We start from the raw sequence: 17,350 nt of genomic DNA on the forward strand, positions 1-17,350 counted from the left end.
GTTCTTTTCATTTAATAGAATCCTTTTGTTCTTTTAATATTCTGATAGGAATTTGATTGTTGTTGTTGTTAGGTACCATTGAATCAATTCTAACTCATAGTGTCCTTTTGCACAACAGAATGAAACACTACTCCATCCTGTGCCGTCTTCACAATTGTTAAGCTCAAGCCCATTACTGCTGCCACGATGCCAATCCATCTCACTGGGGGTCTTCCTCTTTTTTTCTGACCCTTTGCTTTACCAAGCATGATGTCCTTCTCCAAAGGTTGGTCTCTCTGGATAATATGTCCAAAGTATGAGAGACTAAGTCTAGCCATCCCAGTTTACAAGGAGCACTCTGGCTGTACTTCTTCCAACACAGATTCATTTGTTCTTCTGGCAGGCCATGGTACTTTTAATATTCCCCTCCAATACCATAACTCAAATGCATCAGTTCCTCTACAGTCTTCCTTATTCATTGTTCAGTTTTCTCATGCATGTGAGATTATTGAAAATACCATGGCTTGGGCCAAGCACACCTTAGTCCTCAAACTGACATCTTTGTTCTTGAACACTTTAAAGAGGTCTTTTGTTGCAGATATGCCTAATGCAATACATTGTTTGATTTCTTTCTTTATTTTTATTTTTGCTGTCAAAGGAAGCTTTATTGTTTTCATTTGGTCTACGACTTGGGAAAGAGGGGCTCCAGGATGGTGGTGCTGCTGCCTCTGTGGCGAGAGGGTGAGGGTCAGGCTGAAGGATGGATGGCAGGGAAAGGCTGAAGGCCCCTCCCAGGTTACCAGGCTACACAGGCTCCTAGTCATGCTTGAGGGTGAACTTGAAGTGATATTCGCCCAGCCCCTCCTGGGGACCGGCCAGCCTGTGGAGCTTGGTCAGGTGGTTGCCCATCTTTTTGATAATCTTCACCTTCTTGTCAAGGTGATTTACAACACATATTTGTGGACAACACTATTCAGTCCATGACAGCAATGGTATGTGTTTAACATAAACGGTATCATATAGTACATTAGTAAATGTTCAGTATATGAAAATAAATAAGACATTATTGCTACTAGTTCATACATCCAGTTCATACATGCATGGGTTTATTTCAAACAAAACGTGGTTAAGTATGTCTCTGCAATCAGTGGCTGGCTGTAGTCAAATTCTTTCACTTATCTCTTTGTCTTAGTCTCATTAGGGTGCCTTTGAAAAAAGGATGTTTTTTTTTGTCATGGGGGAAAAAATGAGTTTGAGGTCAGGGCTAATATCAAATTTTTAACAAAACTCAACTGGACATCTTCCCAACTCATTAAAGGTCTGCAGCAAGTTTACAGGAAAGCTACTCCACATAAAACAACAATGTTTCGATGGATCGGGTGTTTAAAGGACCATTGTTGTTATGTGCCATGGAGTTAGTTCAGACTCATAGCAACCCTGCACAGGGTTTCCGAGGCTGTAAATCTTTACGGGAGCAGAAAGCCGCATCTTTCTCCTGTGGAACAGCTGGTAGTTTCAAACTGCTGACCCTGAGGATAGCAACCTGATTCGTAACCACTATGCTACCAGAGCTCCTTAAAGGAACATTAGGAAGACCTCAAAGATGAATTCAAAATAGATTGGCTCAGAAGATAACTGTTTTTTCAGATTCCAAAAGGGGGTAATCTTGACAGATTTTCTCAAAGGACACAGGACAATCAAGGAGGCTTATTAGGAAGAAGTTTTAAGAAGATTGAAAATTGCATTGGAGAGAAAAAAGTTAGGAAAGTTGCACCAAGAAATTTTTTTCTTCTTGACAATACACCTGCTAATGCTTTGAGGGTAGCAATTTGAGTCCCTTGAGGATGCCACAACTGCCGTTTAAATGTGGTGTGAATCAGAGTGCAGAATTCTAGGGGGAAGGGTTAGAGAAACGGAGACACCGCCTTCAGAAGTGTGTAGACCTAGATGGAGGAGATGTTAAGAAATAATACCTTCACATTTTGATATTTTTGTTGAATAAAGGTTTCTGTGATTTTGTAGCAATATTTTGAGACTTAGCCTCCTAGAGATATTATTAATAGTCTTGTGATCGTTTCCGTGACTATGAAAGCAATATGTGACCACTTGAATAACCTAGTCTCTCTAGGAAGAAACCAGTTTCTGTCACCTCTACAATGTAAAGATTACCATGCCTATAACTTTGATCGATTTGTGATATGAATTCTCTTTCTGTTATACACACTGCAAATATTTTTTCCCAGATTATTTTTGGGGGTTTTGGATGTATTTATAATGTCTTCTTTTTTTTTTTCCATACCAAAAATTTAAATTTGTATGCAGTCTTATACATATGTCTGTCTTTTAATTTCTGATTTTTTTCATCTTACCTTAGAACATCTCCATTCATAAACTTATACAGATATTTTCATTTTCTTTTTAATATAAAATACTCTGTCAACATGGTAATAAGTAGACGACCTAGCCACCTATTTTACACCGATTTGAAATGCCACTCTTGTCATATATTGAGTTTCCATATGTACTTAGATTTATTCCTGGGATTTCTGTTGTGTTTTCCTTGTTGGATCTGCTTATCTTTTGCTGCGTAACAGTACATTATTTTTATGGCAGTGGTTTTGTGGTGATTTTAATAAAGCAAATCCTGGCCGTCCTCCCACTATGCTTTTTTTTTCTTGGCTATTCTTGAACATGAATTCTTCTACATGAACCTTAGAATTATTTTAATCCAGTTCCAGAAACAAGCAAAACCCATTAGACTTCTGATTGTCATTGCATTAAATTTATCTATTAATTTGGGGTTTGGGAAGTTTGACAGCTTTATGATAAGGAAGTGTAGTGCGTGTAGCATGTTAAGTAATACTGCAAGCTGGGACAACACCCCACGATGAATCACTTGGGTATTTCTTGTGGGAAATAGGTGCATATTCTCACTAAGTGGATTGCATAAATCTATAGCCTTCTATCAGTTCAGATCAGGTTTTGCCACTAGATGAGTTTGTGCTTGTACAGTCCTTGGCCTGTTTTATTAATGGGTTCTTTTTTTCAATGTATACAGGCAGACCTCAGAGATATTGAAAGTTTGGTTCCAGACCACAATAGTAAAGCGAATATAGTGATAAAGCAAGTCACGTGACTCTTTTGCTTTCCTAATGTATATCAAAGTAGTCCTGGTGTGATGCCATAGGGTAAGCACTGGACTACTAACTGCAAACCCACCAGCCACTCCTTGGCTTGCTATGAGTCAGAACTGACTCGATGGCACTCAACAACAAGTGTATATAAAATTTGTTTACACTATACTACAGTTTATTAGTAGTCTTGGTGTGGCACTGTAGGATAAGCACTGGACTGCTAACCATAAGGTTAGCAGTTCAAACCCACTAGTCAGACTTGAGAAACAGGGTCGCTATGTGTCAGAACCAAGTGACGGCATCTACATCATCAACCTGAAGAAGAGCTGGGAGAAGCTTCTGTTAGCGCAAGCCATGGTTGCCATGGAAAACCCGGCTGATGTCAGTGTCATATCCTCCAGGACTACTGGCCAGTAAGCTGTGTTGAAGTTTGCTGCTGCCACTGGAGCCACTCCTATTGCTGGGCCCTTCACTCCAGGAACCTTTACGAATCAGATCCAGGCTCTCCTTCCGGGAGCTTCGGTTTCTGGTGATTACTGATCTCAGGGCTGACCACCAGCCTCTCACACAAGCATCTTAGGTTAACTTACCTACCATTACTCTGTTCAGCACAGACTCTCCTCTGTGCTGCAATGGACATTACTATCCCATGTAACAACAAGAGAGCTCACTCAGTGGGTCTGATGTGGTGGATGCGAACCTGGGAAGTTCTGCGCCAGATCCAGAAGGGATTGAAAAGCCAGAGCAGGCCACTGCTGAAAAGGTTGTGACCAAGGTGGCATTTCAGGGTGTGTGGACTGCTCCTGCTCCTGAATTGACTGCTGTGCAGCCCGAGGTTACAGACTGGTGTGAGGGCATGCAGGTGCCCTCTGTGCCTAGTCAGCTGTTCCCTACTGAAACCAGGAGTGCTCAGACTGCAGCTAAAAACTTATGCTCAGGGCACTGAGTGAGATCTTAAGCTGATCTTCCAAAGAATTCTTAGAAAACAGAAATAAGGGTGATGGAAAATAAACATCAATTTCTAAAAAAAGTTTAAAAATTAAAAAGGTATGCCTGTAATGTCTCTCTTTTCCTGTTAGATGCTTTTCACTGTGTGCAGTGTTTTGTTCTGACATTCTCAGATGTTCTTGCTGTTTTGTGTGTTTTCCAGGCTTATCTTTGGTTTACCTTTTTTCTTTAGTCTTCAACCTTTCTTTGTTGTTACCTTATAGCTGGAGTTATGCTTTTCTTTAATACAGTCGACAGCAAATCCTTTAAACTATTTTTTTAATCAGTCTCTCTCACCCTCCCCTGGTCCCTGAAATGAAAGTTTTGGAATAGGTCAAATTCTTAACTCCTCTGACCCCTAACCCTTAACCTTCTGGGTTTTATTTAGACTGCTTTAACTTCTTTTTAAATCCTGGGCTATTATTTTTCATTATAGTGAATTGCTTATGTTTCAGTAATTCTAATGTAACACTTAACATTACAAACTCCCAGTCGTGGTGTCTTTCTCCTTTGACTTTTGTCCTTTTTTGTTTCGTGGTGATAGTTGTGTGCCGCTGAGTTACTTCCAACTCATAGCCACTATAGGGTTTCTGAGGCAGTAAATTTTTATGGAAGCCAAAAGCCTCATCTTTCTCTTTTTGGAGAGGTTGGTGGATTCAAACTGCTGACCTTGCAACTATCAGCAGCCCATCACATAACCCATTAACCCACCAGGGCTCCTTTTATGCTTAGCAATATATATATTTTAAAACTGGTGGCCCATACTTCATTTTACTCTCTTTTGCCTTGAGGCCATTTGCTTAAAGAACTTTCTTGAGTATTTTCTTCCAATAGGGTTCATGAGTTTGACCCCAAAGTCTGCTTAGCTAAAAAGGGCTTTCTTTTGCTCTAGATACATACAGGTATACTTTTGTTTTATTGTGCTTTGTTCTGTTGTGGTTTGCAGATGTTGGTAATTCTCACAATATTTCAGACTTAGTGTAAATGTTTTTATATGTACTGTGAAACCAGAAAAATCATGTGACTGACTTTATTGCAATATTTGTTTTAGTGCAGTGGTCTGGAACCAGACTCGCAATATCTCTGAGGTATGCCTGTACTGTCTTTGCTGGGTGTGGAACTCTTTGATCTCAAGCCTTTCTTCTTAGTGCTCTGTAGAGCACTAAGTGGTAGAGCAGAAGGCTATCATCATTCAGAACTTCTTTGCATTTAAGCAGCCTGTTCTTTAATTCAGAAAACTAGCAAGAGTTTTTCTTCAGTCTTAGAATTCCTGCATTTCATCAGCATATGAATAGGGTGAGGGGGTTATTATATGTGTTTGTTTTTTAATTAATCTTATCCTTATCCAAGACTTGCACATGGCTAACTTGGCTGCTAACCGAAAGGTTGGAAGCGCAAGCCTACTCGGAGGCTCCGTGGAAGAAAAACCTGGTGATCTACTTAAAAAACAGCCACTGACTTCCGGCAAGATGGTAGACTAGGCAGAAGCACTCCATGGACCCTCTACAACAAAGATATGAGAGACCAAATGAAACACACACACACAGATCCTGGAAAATCCTGGAACCATGAGCTTCAGAGGAATGGTTAAAGAAGTAGACTGAGTGCATGCTAGGAGGAGAAGCTGAGCAGGACCAGCAAGGGAGGGAGACTGAGTGGTGAACTGCTGGCCAGACATGGCGCAACAGTCTTGTGAGCAGCTTTGGTCACAGACGGTGGCCTGGTAGAGCAGATTCATACAGGCGACAGGAAAGAAAGGTACAATTCTTTCTTTTTCCCCATGCTCCCTTGGTGACCCTCCTCCACTTCCAGCTCAGACCCTGCTCTCCAAGAGTTCGGAGCCATGTGGTCAGGAGCCATGCCAGTATGAAGCTGGGACCAGCTGTACTACTTTGGTACTTGGATTCAGGCGGGCTCTGCTCCAGACCTACAGAACCTGCAGTCACCGTATAGTCACCTAACAGATTCTGAAACCAGCTCCATCAGGGGCCTCCATGATTGAGTGCCCTGAACATAGATGACGTGGAAGCCAACAGGAACTCTGCTGTCACCTCCCTCCCACACCCAACTCATGAGCTCCTTGACTTTTCTCCTCTCCAGGTCCAATAGCTGCATTGGTTTTTTGTTTTTGTTTTGGGGTTTGGTTTTTTCCTTTTCTCGTTTCATTGTTTTTGTTTGTTTTGGTCTTTTTCCTCCTTCTTCTTCTCTTTCTAAACCCTTGAATTTTATCCTTTCTATTTCTGCTCGTGTCCTTTTTTCCTCTCTTAATTTTCTCTTCTATAGCTTCACTTTCCTATCCTCTTTTTTAGTTATTCTTAAGTGTTTTTATGTCTTCCTTTAATTTTCTCTCTTATATTTTTCTTCTATAGCTCCATTTCCCTGTCATTCATGTCTTTTCCTGTTTTTATTTCTTTTTTCTTTATTATATCATCTTTTCATTGTTGGTTCCTGGTTTGTTTATTCTCTTTTGTTTTCTTGTATGTGTGTAGGTGGGGATGGCTCTCTTTCACATCCAACAGGAGACAGCAACCTTGCCCATACAGCTTCATGCCAGTTCAGATCGGGTTTTGCCGCAACCGTACCCTCTGTAGCTCCACCCACTGAGCAAGAGCCAATACCAGGTCCAATATCACCTGATCAATTGACAGAAGCCAATACCAGCCAAACCCATCCTAAACAGAGGTGCACGAATGGAGAAGAAGGATGGTGTACACACTTCCATTCTTTAACTATACCTTCAGTAGACAGTTGGTGAAAACTTGAGAACACACCAACATACAATCAATTAAATACAAATACAACAACCCCACAATGCCTCAAAAACAACACACAATTATGGCTCACATGAAGAAACAAGGGAATGGCTCAAACAAATTACCACAATGCTGAGCCGGAAAACATTTCTGAAGAAGAAAAGGTAATGGAATTAACTGAAAAATAATTCAAAAGAATGATAATTAGGTATCTTCAAAGGATTGATAGAAAGGTCAAGAAAAACATGGTAAAAACTTTAGAAGCCTTCAGGAAAACACTACAAGAACAAACAGACAAAATAAATGCAAGTTTTGAAACAATACAAATCCTGCAATTAGAAATCCAGAAGCTTACTACTAACATCTCAGAAGTAGACAATACATTGAAAGGACAAAGGAGTAGATGTGAAGCAATGGAAACCCGAATTAGTGAGCTTGAAGATAAATCTCTCAATATTAGTATGCTAGAAGAAAGGTCAGAAAAAAATCCAAATACAGCCTAAGAGTTATGTGGGACTCCATGAAGAGGAAAGACTTAGGGATGATTGGAATTCCAGAATAGGAAGAAACATTAAAGCACAGAGAAAATTGTTGAAGAGTTGTTAAAAGAAAATTTCCGTAACATGAAAGATAAGAAGATAACCGTTCAAGAAACTGAATGAACCCCAAATAGGATAGATCCCCAAAAGAAAATCACCAAGACATATCATAGTCAAAACCAAAGACAAGAAAAGACTCCTGAGAGCAGCTCAGGAAAAATGAAAAGTGACCTACAAAAGAGAACCAGTAAGACTAAGCTCTGATTCTTCAGCAGAAACCATGCAAGTAAGAAGGTAATGGGATGACACATACAAAATCTGAAAGAAAAACTTATCAACCAAAATCATATAACGAGCGAAGCTGTCCCTCAAATACAATGAAATTAGGACGTTTCCTGATAAACAGAAACTAGCAGGACCAACTTTACAAAAAATGCTAAAGGGTGTTCTTTAGACTGAGAAACAACAACAGCAGACCTGAGATTACCATACTTAACAATACTGAACTCGATCCAGATAGATTGTTGCTGTTGTTAGGTGTTGGTCCCTGTTTGAGGTTTCCAAGGCTTTAAATCTTCACAGGAGCAAAAAGCCTCATCTTTCTCCTGCCGAGTGGCTAGTGGGATCAAACCACAAACCTTAGGGTTCACAGTACAGTGCTTATCATATGCAAATATTAAAAGTAAAGCCTACAAGACTGAAAATAGGGACCCAGAGATATCGATTTATAATGAAGTCAGCCTCACAGCATCAAGAGGGAATAGTATAGATGCAGAACTTCCAAAAGGCAAGAAAATCAAGTAGATTTCAAGATAAAAGAGACTTTTAAATAAGGAAAACTATTAATAAATTACAGGCTAACTTCAAAGAAAATGAATACATGTGCACTTCAAAATTTAAAAAAGAGGGAAATCAGAAATATTTAGTAAGCATTAACACCACAGAAGGAGCTCTGGTAGCGTAGTGGTTACGAATCGGGCTGCGAACCTCAAGGCCAGCAGTTCGAAACTACCAGCGGCTCCGCTGGAGAAAGATGAGGCGTTCTGCTCCCGTAAAGACTTATAGCCTCAGAAACCCTGTACAGGGTCGCTATGGGTTGGAACTGACTCGACGGCACTTAACAACACCACCACCACAGAATTGAAAATGCAAAGAAAACCCACAAACAAAATTAACTCAATGAAGAAACTTATGTGGAACAAAGAAACCAGCAGCACCACACACACAGCAAAAAGACAACAATCAGTCATGCATATCAATAATTACAGTGAAGGTAAATAGATTAAATGCACCAGGCAAGAGACAGAACAGAATAGATAAGAAAATAGGATCCTATCTACAAGAAGATGGAGACAGCCGAATTGCCTATCAACAAAAGAATGGCTAAACTAACTTTGGTACATACACATGATGATGAATCTGTGAAACACCTCACAACATGGATGAACCTGAAGGACATTATGCAGAGTGAAACGAATGAATCACAGAAGTACAAATGTTGTATGAGACCAATGTTATAAAAAAAATTTAGAAAAGGTTTTCTTGATAATCTTTGATGTGAGGAAAGGGGAGGGAAAAGTATTCACAGACATGTTAACATGGGTGACAGGGCAGGCAATATACAACAAGAGGGAGGCTAGCAGAGGAAAGATGAAGGTAGTGGGAGACACGGAGGAATGCTGTAACCCAGTTTAAGTGAATAGAGGTAAACACTGTTAACTGTTGGTACATGGAGGGGATTGCAATCATTGTAATGAAGCAAAGTGTATGTTCTGTTGAATGGAAAACTGATGATCTGTTGAGTATAAACCTTTATTCAATTCACAATAAAAATTTTTAAATAATTTATAAAATTCAGGTCTGAGAGTGAAGTAGCCAGCTGGTCTGAAGTACAGGGAGGTGTGTGTGAACTCCTAAACTTACAGTCAGTACTCATTTGACCTAGCCTGGAGGGCTAGTTGACCAGAACTCAAACCAAGGAAGATAAAGATGTTTGATAGTAAGAACAAATGCGAATTGCTACAATTTGACAAGCTCTAGACTTTTGCTTATGAATTCAGTGACAAAATTCCAACCAGAATTGAAAGATTCTTCATATCAGTGTGCTGAGTTGATAGGGATGAGAATTTAGAATGGCTATCAAAAATATGAGGGCTACAAAGGCATGATGAAGTAGTTGGCTTATAAGCTTTCATGAATGTTTTTAGCTGCAGAATGATTGGTTGGGGGGGCGGGGAGAGACATAGAGAGCAGAATGGTTAAGAAAACAAAATCCTTCAATAAGCTGTTTACCAGATATATATCAGAGATGGAGACAGCCTAAATACCTATCAGCAGAAGAATGGCTAAACAAACTTTGGTACATACACACAATGGAATACTGCAAAATGTTGAAGAATAAGGATGAATCTGTGAAACACCTCACAACATGGTTGAACCTGGAGGACGTTATGCTGAGTGAAATTAGTCAAACACAAAAGAACAAATATTGTAAAAAGTTAAAAAAAAAAAAGGTTTTCTTGGTAAAAGAAACAATCTATGATGGTTATGAAGGGAGAGGAGGGCAAAATATTCATGGACTAGAGGGTAGAAACATATTAACATGGGTGACGAGACAGGCAATATGAAACAAGAGGGAGGTTGGCAGAGGAAAGATGAAGGTAGTGGGAGACACAGGGAAGAATGCAATAGATAAAGATAAATGCTGTTAAGTGCTGGTGCATGGAGGGGATTGCAACCATGTAATGAAGCAAAGTATGTGATTTGTTGAATGTAAAACGGATAATCTGTTTAGTAAACCTTCACTCGATTCACAATAAAAAGTTGTGTGTGTGTCTGTTTGTGTTGGTGGGGGGCGGGGGGGGGTGGGAGTCAGCCACTGAAAACCCCACGGAGCCAGTTCTACTTTGACACACAGTTGCCATGCATGAGTTGGGGTTTGACGAAACAGCTGGTGGTGGTGGTGGTGGAAGACTTGGTGAGCCTTTTCTTCGTCTCAGGGGAAAATTTTCCTTTATCACTTGTTTAATTTTAACATTTCCATATGATCCCTTTTCTCCCACTGTATTTCCTAGTATTTGCAAATTAAATCTCCTGGATTTATCTTCCCGGTCTCTACTTTTTCACTCAAATCATCAAGCTTTAAGTTTTGTTCCTTGAAGGAATTCTTCTCTTTGGTCCTTTAGACCATTATTAGTTTGATTGTCAGTAGCATGTCTTTCCTCATTTTGCCTGTTAAATATTTCATGAATGTTTTGGAAAGACCACCCTAGCAATTATTTGGAGAGAGGCAGAGAGAAGCAGGAACTGGTTTGTTGTTTTTAAGTGTCATTGAGTCAGTTCCAACTCATAACAACTCTATATAGTAGGGGTGGGACCTGTGGGCTCTATAAGGCCCACAAAATCATTTGGTCTGGCCCTGCCAAGGTAACCACAGTTCCAGCTATCAAATTGTTGTTGTTGCGGCAGTTCCGACTCAAAGTGACCCTGTATAGTTAATTAAATGTTTAACCAAATATAGCAGGCTAATTTTAATGAATGATGTTAATAAATTTTTGATAGAAAAAAGGTTCTCCACCCCTGCTGTATGGGGTTTCCAAGGCTGTATATCTTTATAGGAGCAGAAAGCCTTATTTTTCTCCCATGGAGCAACTGGTAGGCTCAAACTGCCGACCATATAGTTTGCAGTCCAGTGATTATTGTACAGAGAGTATTCTGGAACACTTAATTGTGCTCATGAGGAATCTGTACCTGGACCAAGAGGCAGTTGTTCGAACAGAACATGGGAACACTGAATGGATTAAAATTAAGAAAGGTGTGCGACAAGGTTGTATTCTTTCACCATACTTATTCAACCTGTATGCTGAGCAAATAATACGAGAAGCTGGGTTCTATGAAGAAAAACGTGGCATCAGGATTGGAGGAAGACTCATTAACAACCTGCACTATGCAGATGATACAACCTTGCTTGCTGAAAGTGAAGAGGATTTAGAACATTTACTAATGAAGATCAAAGAGCACAGCCTTCGGTATGGATTACATCTCAATGTAAAGAAAACAAAAATCCTCACCACTGGACCAATAAACAGCATTCTTATCAATGGAGAAAAGATTGAAGTTGTCAAGGACTTCATTCTTCTTGGGTCAACTATCAACACTCGCAGAAGCAGCAGTCAAGAAATCAAACGACGTATTGCATTAAGCAAATCTGCTGCACAAGACCTTTTTAAAGTGTTGAAGAGCAAAGATGTCAGCTTGAGGACTAAAGTGCCCCGACCCAAGCCATGGTATTTTCAGTAATCTCATATGCATGCAGAAGCTGGACAGTGCATAAGGAAGACCATGGAAGAATTGATGCCTTTGAGTTATGGTGTTGGAGAATATTGAAAGTGCCATGGGTTGCCAAAAGAACCAATAAATCCGTTTTGGAAACTTGCAGTCAGAGTGCTCCTTAGAGACCAAGATGGCCAAACTTCGTCTCTCATACTTTGGACATATTGTCAGGAGGGACCCGTCACTGGAGAAGGATATCATGTTTGGTAAGGTGGAGGGTCAGAGAAAAAGAGGAAGACCCCCCAGTGAGATGGATTGGCCAAGTGGCAGCATCAATGGACTCAAGTGTGGCAACAATAGTGAGGTTGGCCCAGGATCAGGCAGTGTTTCATTCTGCTGTGCATAAGGTCGCCATGGGTCGGTACCAACTCCATGGTACCTAACAACAACAATAACAACCATGCTCCAAGGACTGGTTGTTGTTGTTAAATACTGTCGAGTCAGTTCTAATTCATAGGGGTTCCCGAGGAGCAGCTGGTGGATTTGGACCACTGACCTTGTGGTTAGCAGTCAAGTGGTTATCCTACAGTGCCACACCAGGATTCCAGGGGCTAGTTGTTGTTAAGTATCTTTGAGTCAGCTTTGACGCATAGCGACCCGTATAGGGTTTCGGAGGAGCGGCTGGTGAGCTTGAACCGCTGACCTTGTGGTTCAAACCAAACTTGCAGTCAGCGCATTAACCCACAGCGCCACACCAGGACTCCCCAGGGACTGGTTAGGAGTCACTTTTTCAGTTGAGGAATGATGGTGGCTCAGGCAGAATGACAAGGTGGAGATGAGAGGAGAGATGAAATTGAAGTATTTTTTTTGCTTGCAGAAGCCACAAGGCTTAATGATGGTTTGGATGTAAAGTTGAGAGTATATAGAGGGCATCAAGGATGTCTCTTAGGTTTCTGGCTTAAACAACTGAGCAGAGAGAGATGCTGTTCACTCAGCTGAGTTGCAGAGGAGGCGGTCATGTCTGAGAGTGGATCTCAGACTTCCCTTTGGGGCACCTTAGGTTTGCAGTGCCCATTGAGACATCCAGTATGATATCCCAGTGTGATCTAGGGGTTGCTCCTCTCAGCTGTGTGTGAGAGTGCAGAGAACTCCATGGAAATACCTGTTAGGGATGGCATTTACCTGTAATGACAATAGCTTAGAAACATATCAGAGGATTTTTTTTTTCTGTGGCATTTGAAAATTGACCTCTGGTCATTGTTGGTGTTGGCTTAGCAGTTCAGTGGCTGGAATAAGGTAAACAAGGTTTAGATCTCAGCATTTCCTGCTTCTGGTGATAGAACTTTGGGCTTTTTAGCATCATCTGTAAAATGATAATGATATTGGTAGTGTACACCCTTTGTGGAAAGAGGGTGATTAGGAATATATGATTAAGATATTAACTTCAAGCCAGGCAACCTGGAGTTCAATTTTCGTTTCTTTCATTCACTATCTGTGAGGCATTTCGAAAGTATCTTAACATGATGGTACCTTCGTCCTCATGTAAAGTTAATAATAGTGTCTGCCACATAAGATTGGGAGCGTTGTAACTCTCTTGGATAAGCACTGGACTGTTGGCCATAAATAAGGTCAGTGGTTTGAGCCCATCAGCTGCTCCAGAGGAAAAAGATGAGGCTTTCTGTTCCTGCAAAGATTCACAGCCTCAGAAACCCTATACAGGCTTGCCATGAGTTGGAACTGACTCTACAGCACTTAACAACTACAGTTACACTCCATAAGATTGATGTGACTATTAAATGAGTTAATACTTACAAAAGAACTCAGAACAGTTCCTGGCACTTAGTACGATCGAAGTGTAGCGTAGTGCCTGACAACATAGTAAATGTTCCATAAATAGTATTACTTTATATAATTGCAATATTACATCTTCAAGACTGCCCAGCCATTTTGTGAAATGGTTGCCACAAAAGAATGGCAGTGGTTTTACTTTTTACATGTTTTGGGTGACCTGGGAAAAGGGTGTACAGTCATTCATTGCACTGTGGGTAGCCTGGGTTCAGTAGGAGAGGAACCCAGCCTTGAGGTGTGTGGTTTTCATCTCCCATATCACTCCGTTTTGTATGTCCAGGCCCGCTGTTGGAAGACTGGGACATAATCAGTCCCAAGGATGTCATTGGCTCCGATGTGCTGCTGGCTGAGAAACGGTCATCGCTGACAACCGCTGCCCTACCCTTCACACAGTCCATCCTTTCTCAGGTGGTTTCAGGGACCCCTGGGGCCCAACTATGGTTGGAGGGCAGGGCCTACCTGGCAGACCTCAGAACACCCAGTACCCTGAATTCTAGCATGCTGGTGGGCATTTGCTCCTAGCCTGCCTAACTCATGAGTGGCCTCCCACCCTCCTTCCGTTCCAGGTGGGCCGCACTTTATCTAAAGTCCAACAGGTGCTAAGCTGGTCGTATGGGGAAGATGTTAAGCCTTTCAAACCACCACTGAGCGATGCTGAGTTTCACATGTACCTAAACCACGAGGGCCAGCTGTCCCGTCCTGAGGAATTGCGCCTGCGGATTTATCATGGTGGTGTTGAGCCCTCACTGCGAAAGGTGAGCCTTCTGAATCCATCGCTCCCCCACATGCATTCTCTTTCAATCCTTAAAAGCTCAGGAGACATGAGCACTCTCCCACATTGTTGGAAGCTGGGATACTCCAGGGCAGGAAGCTGTCCTCCAGGAGGGGTTGGGGAGTCAGAGGTAGGCAGACACAGACTTTTTAGAAGGAGAGCAGAGGCCCACAGTGCGTGGGTGGTGATGAATATATACTGGGGTGTGGTGTAGTGACTCATCTGTAGAGCCTCAGTCTCATCCCTTACTTCCCTTGGCCAGGTGGTGTGGCGGTACCTGCTGAATGTATATCCAGATGGGTTGACAGGCCGTGAGCGGATGGACTACATGAAACGCAAAAGCCGCGAGTATGAGGAGCTCAAGAGTGAGTGGGCACAGCGGGTAAACCCTGAAGATTTGGAATTCATCCGCAGCACAGTCCTTAAGGATGTGCTGCGTACTGACCGGGCCCACCCCTACTATGCTGGGCCCGAGGATGGCCCACACCTGCGGGCACTGCACGACCTGCTCACCACCTATGCTGTCACCCATCCACAAGTGTCCTACTGCCAGGGCATGAGCGACCTTGCCTCACCCATTCTGGCTGTCATGGACCACGAAGGCCATGCCTTTGTCTGTTTTTGTGGCATCATGAAGCGCCTGGCTGCAAACTTCCATCCTGACGGCCGTGCCATGGCCACCAAGTTCGCTCACCTCAAGCTGCTGCTGCGACACGCTGACCCTGAATTCTACCAGTACCTGCAAGAAGCCGGTGCTGATGACCTCTTCTTCTGTTACCGCTGGCTGCTGCTCGAGCTCAAACGTGAGTTCGCCTTTGATGATGCCCTCCGCATGCTCGAGGTCACCTGGAGTTCACTGCCCCCAGATCCTCCTGAACATGAGGTTGAACTCATTGGACCCCCCAGCCAAGTAGCAGACACTGGCTTTGGTGGCCACAGAGGGCGTCCCGTGCGACAGAGGCACATGTTGAGACCTGCTGGTGGAGGAGGTGGCGCCTTTGAAGATGCTGTTGATCACTTGGCCACAGCCAGCCAGGGGCCTGGTAGTGGGGGCCGTCTCCTGAGACAAGCCAGCCTGGATGACCTCCAACAACTCAGGGATAGCACAGGCACTAGGAGGGACCCCCTGGTCCAGCTGCCATGCTCAGCTGCCCTCATCAACTCCAAGTCCCTCTCCGAGCCCTTGCTGAACTCCTCAGACCCCCTGCTCTCCTCCTCTTCCCGCCCTGACTCCCCATCCTCCTCATCTCCACCATCTACCCAGGAAGCCTCTCCTGCTACTGACATGGCTGCAGGACCCCTCTTGATGCCACCACCATCACCATTAGGCTTACCCCACCCCACCCCCGCGCCCCAGGAGTTTGGCCAGGGGAACCCATTCATGCTTTTCCTGTGCCTCACCATCCTGTTGGAGCACCGTGACCACATCATGCGCAACGGGCTGGATTACAATGAGCTGGCCATGCACTTTGATCGCCTTGTGCGAAAACACCACCTGGGCCGCGTCCTGCGCCGGGCCAAGGCTCTCTTTGCTGATTACCTGCAGTCAGAAGTATGGGACTCTGAGGAGGGGGCCGAGGCCACAGCCCCATCTTGATCAGGCTCTCTCTGGTTGACCATTCACCCCAGCAGATCTCCATTCTCTGCCATAAGGGCCTACATGTGAGATCCCACCTCCCTGCCTGCCAACTCTACTAGACCTGTTGGAACATGGGGGCCTCTCCCCAGTTCTGAGTGTGTGGCATTGCCCCATGGGGGGGGCATAACCTTTTTTTTCTTTTATTTTGTCTTGTTTTTAACAACTGTACTTTGCACACATGAAAGTCCCTGTGGTCTGTGTATTTCTCTGCCTCCCTCCCTGGTTTTTGCTGTAGATGGAGTGAGTACCCATGGGGTATTTACCAGATGGAGCTGAAGTCCTTCTACTTGGTGGAGGGTGGCTTCTGCCTCCCCAATGATAAGAGAGAGGGAATGCTGACAAGTCGCTCTATCTAGAAGGTGAGCTCAGGTTGGGAACTGCTTGAGGAAGGCCTGAATATTATTTTGGCACATAGTCTGCCTATCCGGGTCTGTATTATGGTTGTGAATGTATATATTTCAGGATGGGCCCCTTAAATATTCTGAATAGAGAGGTGAGCTAGAGAGTTCCTGGCTCAAAAAAAAGGCAAGATTCATTACAAAAACTGGGAAGTATGGATTACTTAGAAATGTTGGATCAGGCACCCACCCTTGGCATTCCATATGTCACCATTTCTAGAATGTAGATCCTCCCCCATGAGTCTTATATACTAATGCTGGCCGTCCTTGGCAGGGGACTTATGCTCAGTTTTGTCTGACTTTTGCACCAGCTTGAGGGACTATGGCCCTGCCATGCCTAGAGCTCTGACCATAGTCTAAACCCTAACTTGAGTTACCAGCAGTAGGAACCATTTATTTTTCTTCTCCACCTCACTGATACAACAAACAAGTCAAGCACTGAATAATATTCAGACCCTGAAAGAAGTCACCTTATTTGAGACAACGCTAAAAAGAAAGTCCTCTGCTACTCTTTACCTTCTCAGAAAGCAGGATTCTGCTTCAGGCTGGGTGCTGTCCTCCTCAAAGGTATGGCAGGTGATATGTGAGGGAGCGTTCAGGTCATGGCCTAGCTGTATCAGCCACCTCTGGGCAATGCTGGTAGAGATAAGGAGTCATCAAAGTCAGTCATCCTCTAACCTGTCTCCCCCAAGAATGCTGCTAGAAAGCTGGGCTGACCCTTAAAAAGCTCACACAACTCTCCAGTATTGGAGGGGGGACTGTCCATTCCTCATATGAGGGCACAGTTACTTGAAGAGCAGACAAGACCATTCTGTCTGTGGTGCTCAAACACCCTGGGTTTAACAAGTGCATTCCGTGGATAAAGTTCTCAGACCCACTGGGGTCCCTCTGAGGACCCAAAGTGCTCCTTTTGTCAGTAACAGGCCGGCACCATTCTAGACTCAAACAAGTACATTCTGTGATTAATGAGCTCAGTTATTTTAAAGGCCAGACAAGTCACTTCTATGTATGGTAACTTGTGACCTCTGA

The 17,350-nt window shown here is 43.1% G+C and overlaps 1 protein-coding gene across 1 annotated transcript in view; it reads left to right on the plus strand.

The window, feature by feature from the left end:
* The window catches only part of TBC1D25 (TBC1 domain family, member 25), a 28,573-nt gene extending 12,692 nt beyond the window's left edge, over positions 1 to 15,881 (plus strand). The window contains exons 4-6 of the mRNA XM_006876651.1: positions 13,793 to 13,920; positions 14,079 to 14,267; positions 14,547 to 15,881. Coding sequence (XP_006876713.1) covers positions 13,793 to 13,920; positions 14,079 to 14,267; positions 14,547 to 15,881 — 1,652 coding nt within the window. The remainder of the gene's footprint in view (positions 1 to 13,792; positions 13,921 to 14,078; positions 14,268 to 14,546) is intronic.
* Positions 15,882 to 17,350: the final 1,469 nt, after the last annotated feature.

This window comes from Chrysochloris asiatica, unplaced genomic scaffold (genome assembly GCF_000296735.1).
Source record: "Chrysochloris asiatica unplaced genomic scaffold, ChrAsi1.0 scaffold00404, whole genome shotgun sequence".
NCBI lineage: Eukaryota > Metazoa > Chordata > Mammalia > Afrosoricida > Chrysochloridae > Chrysochloris > Chrysochloris asiatica.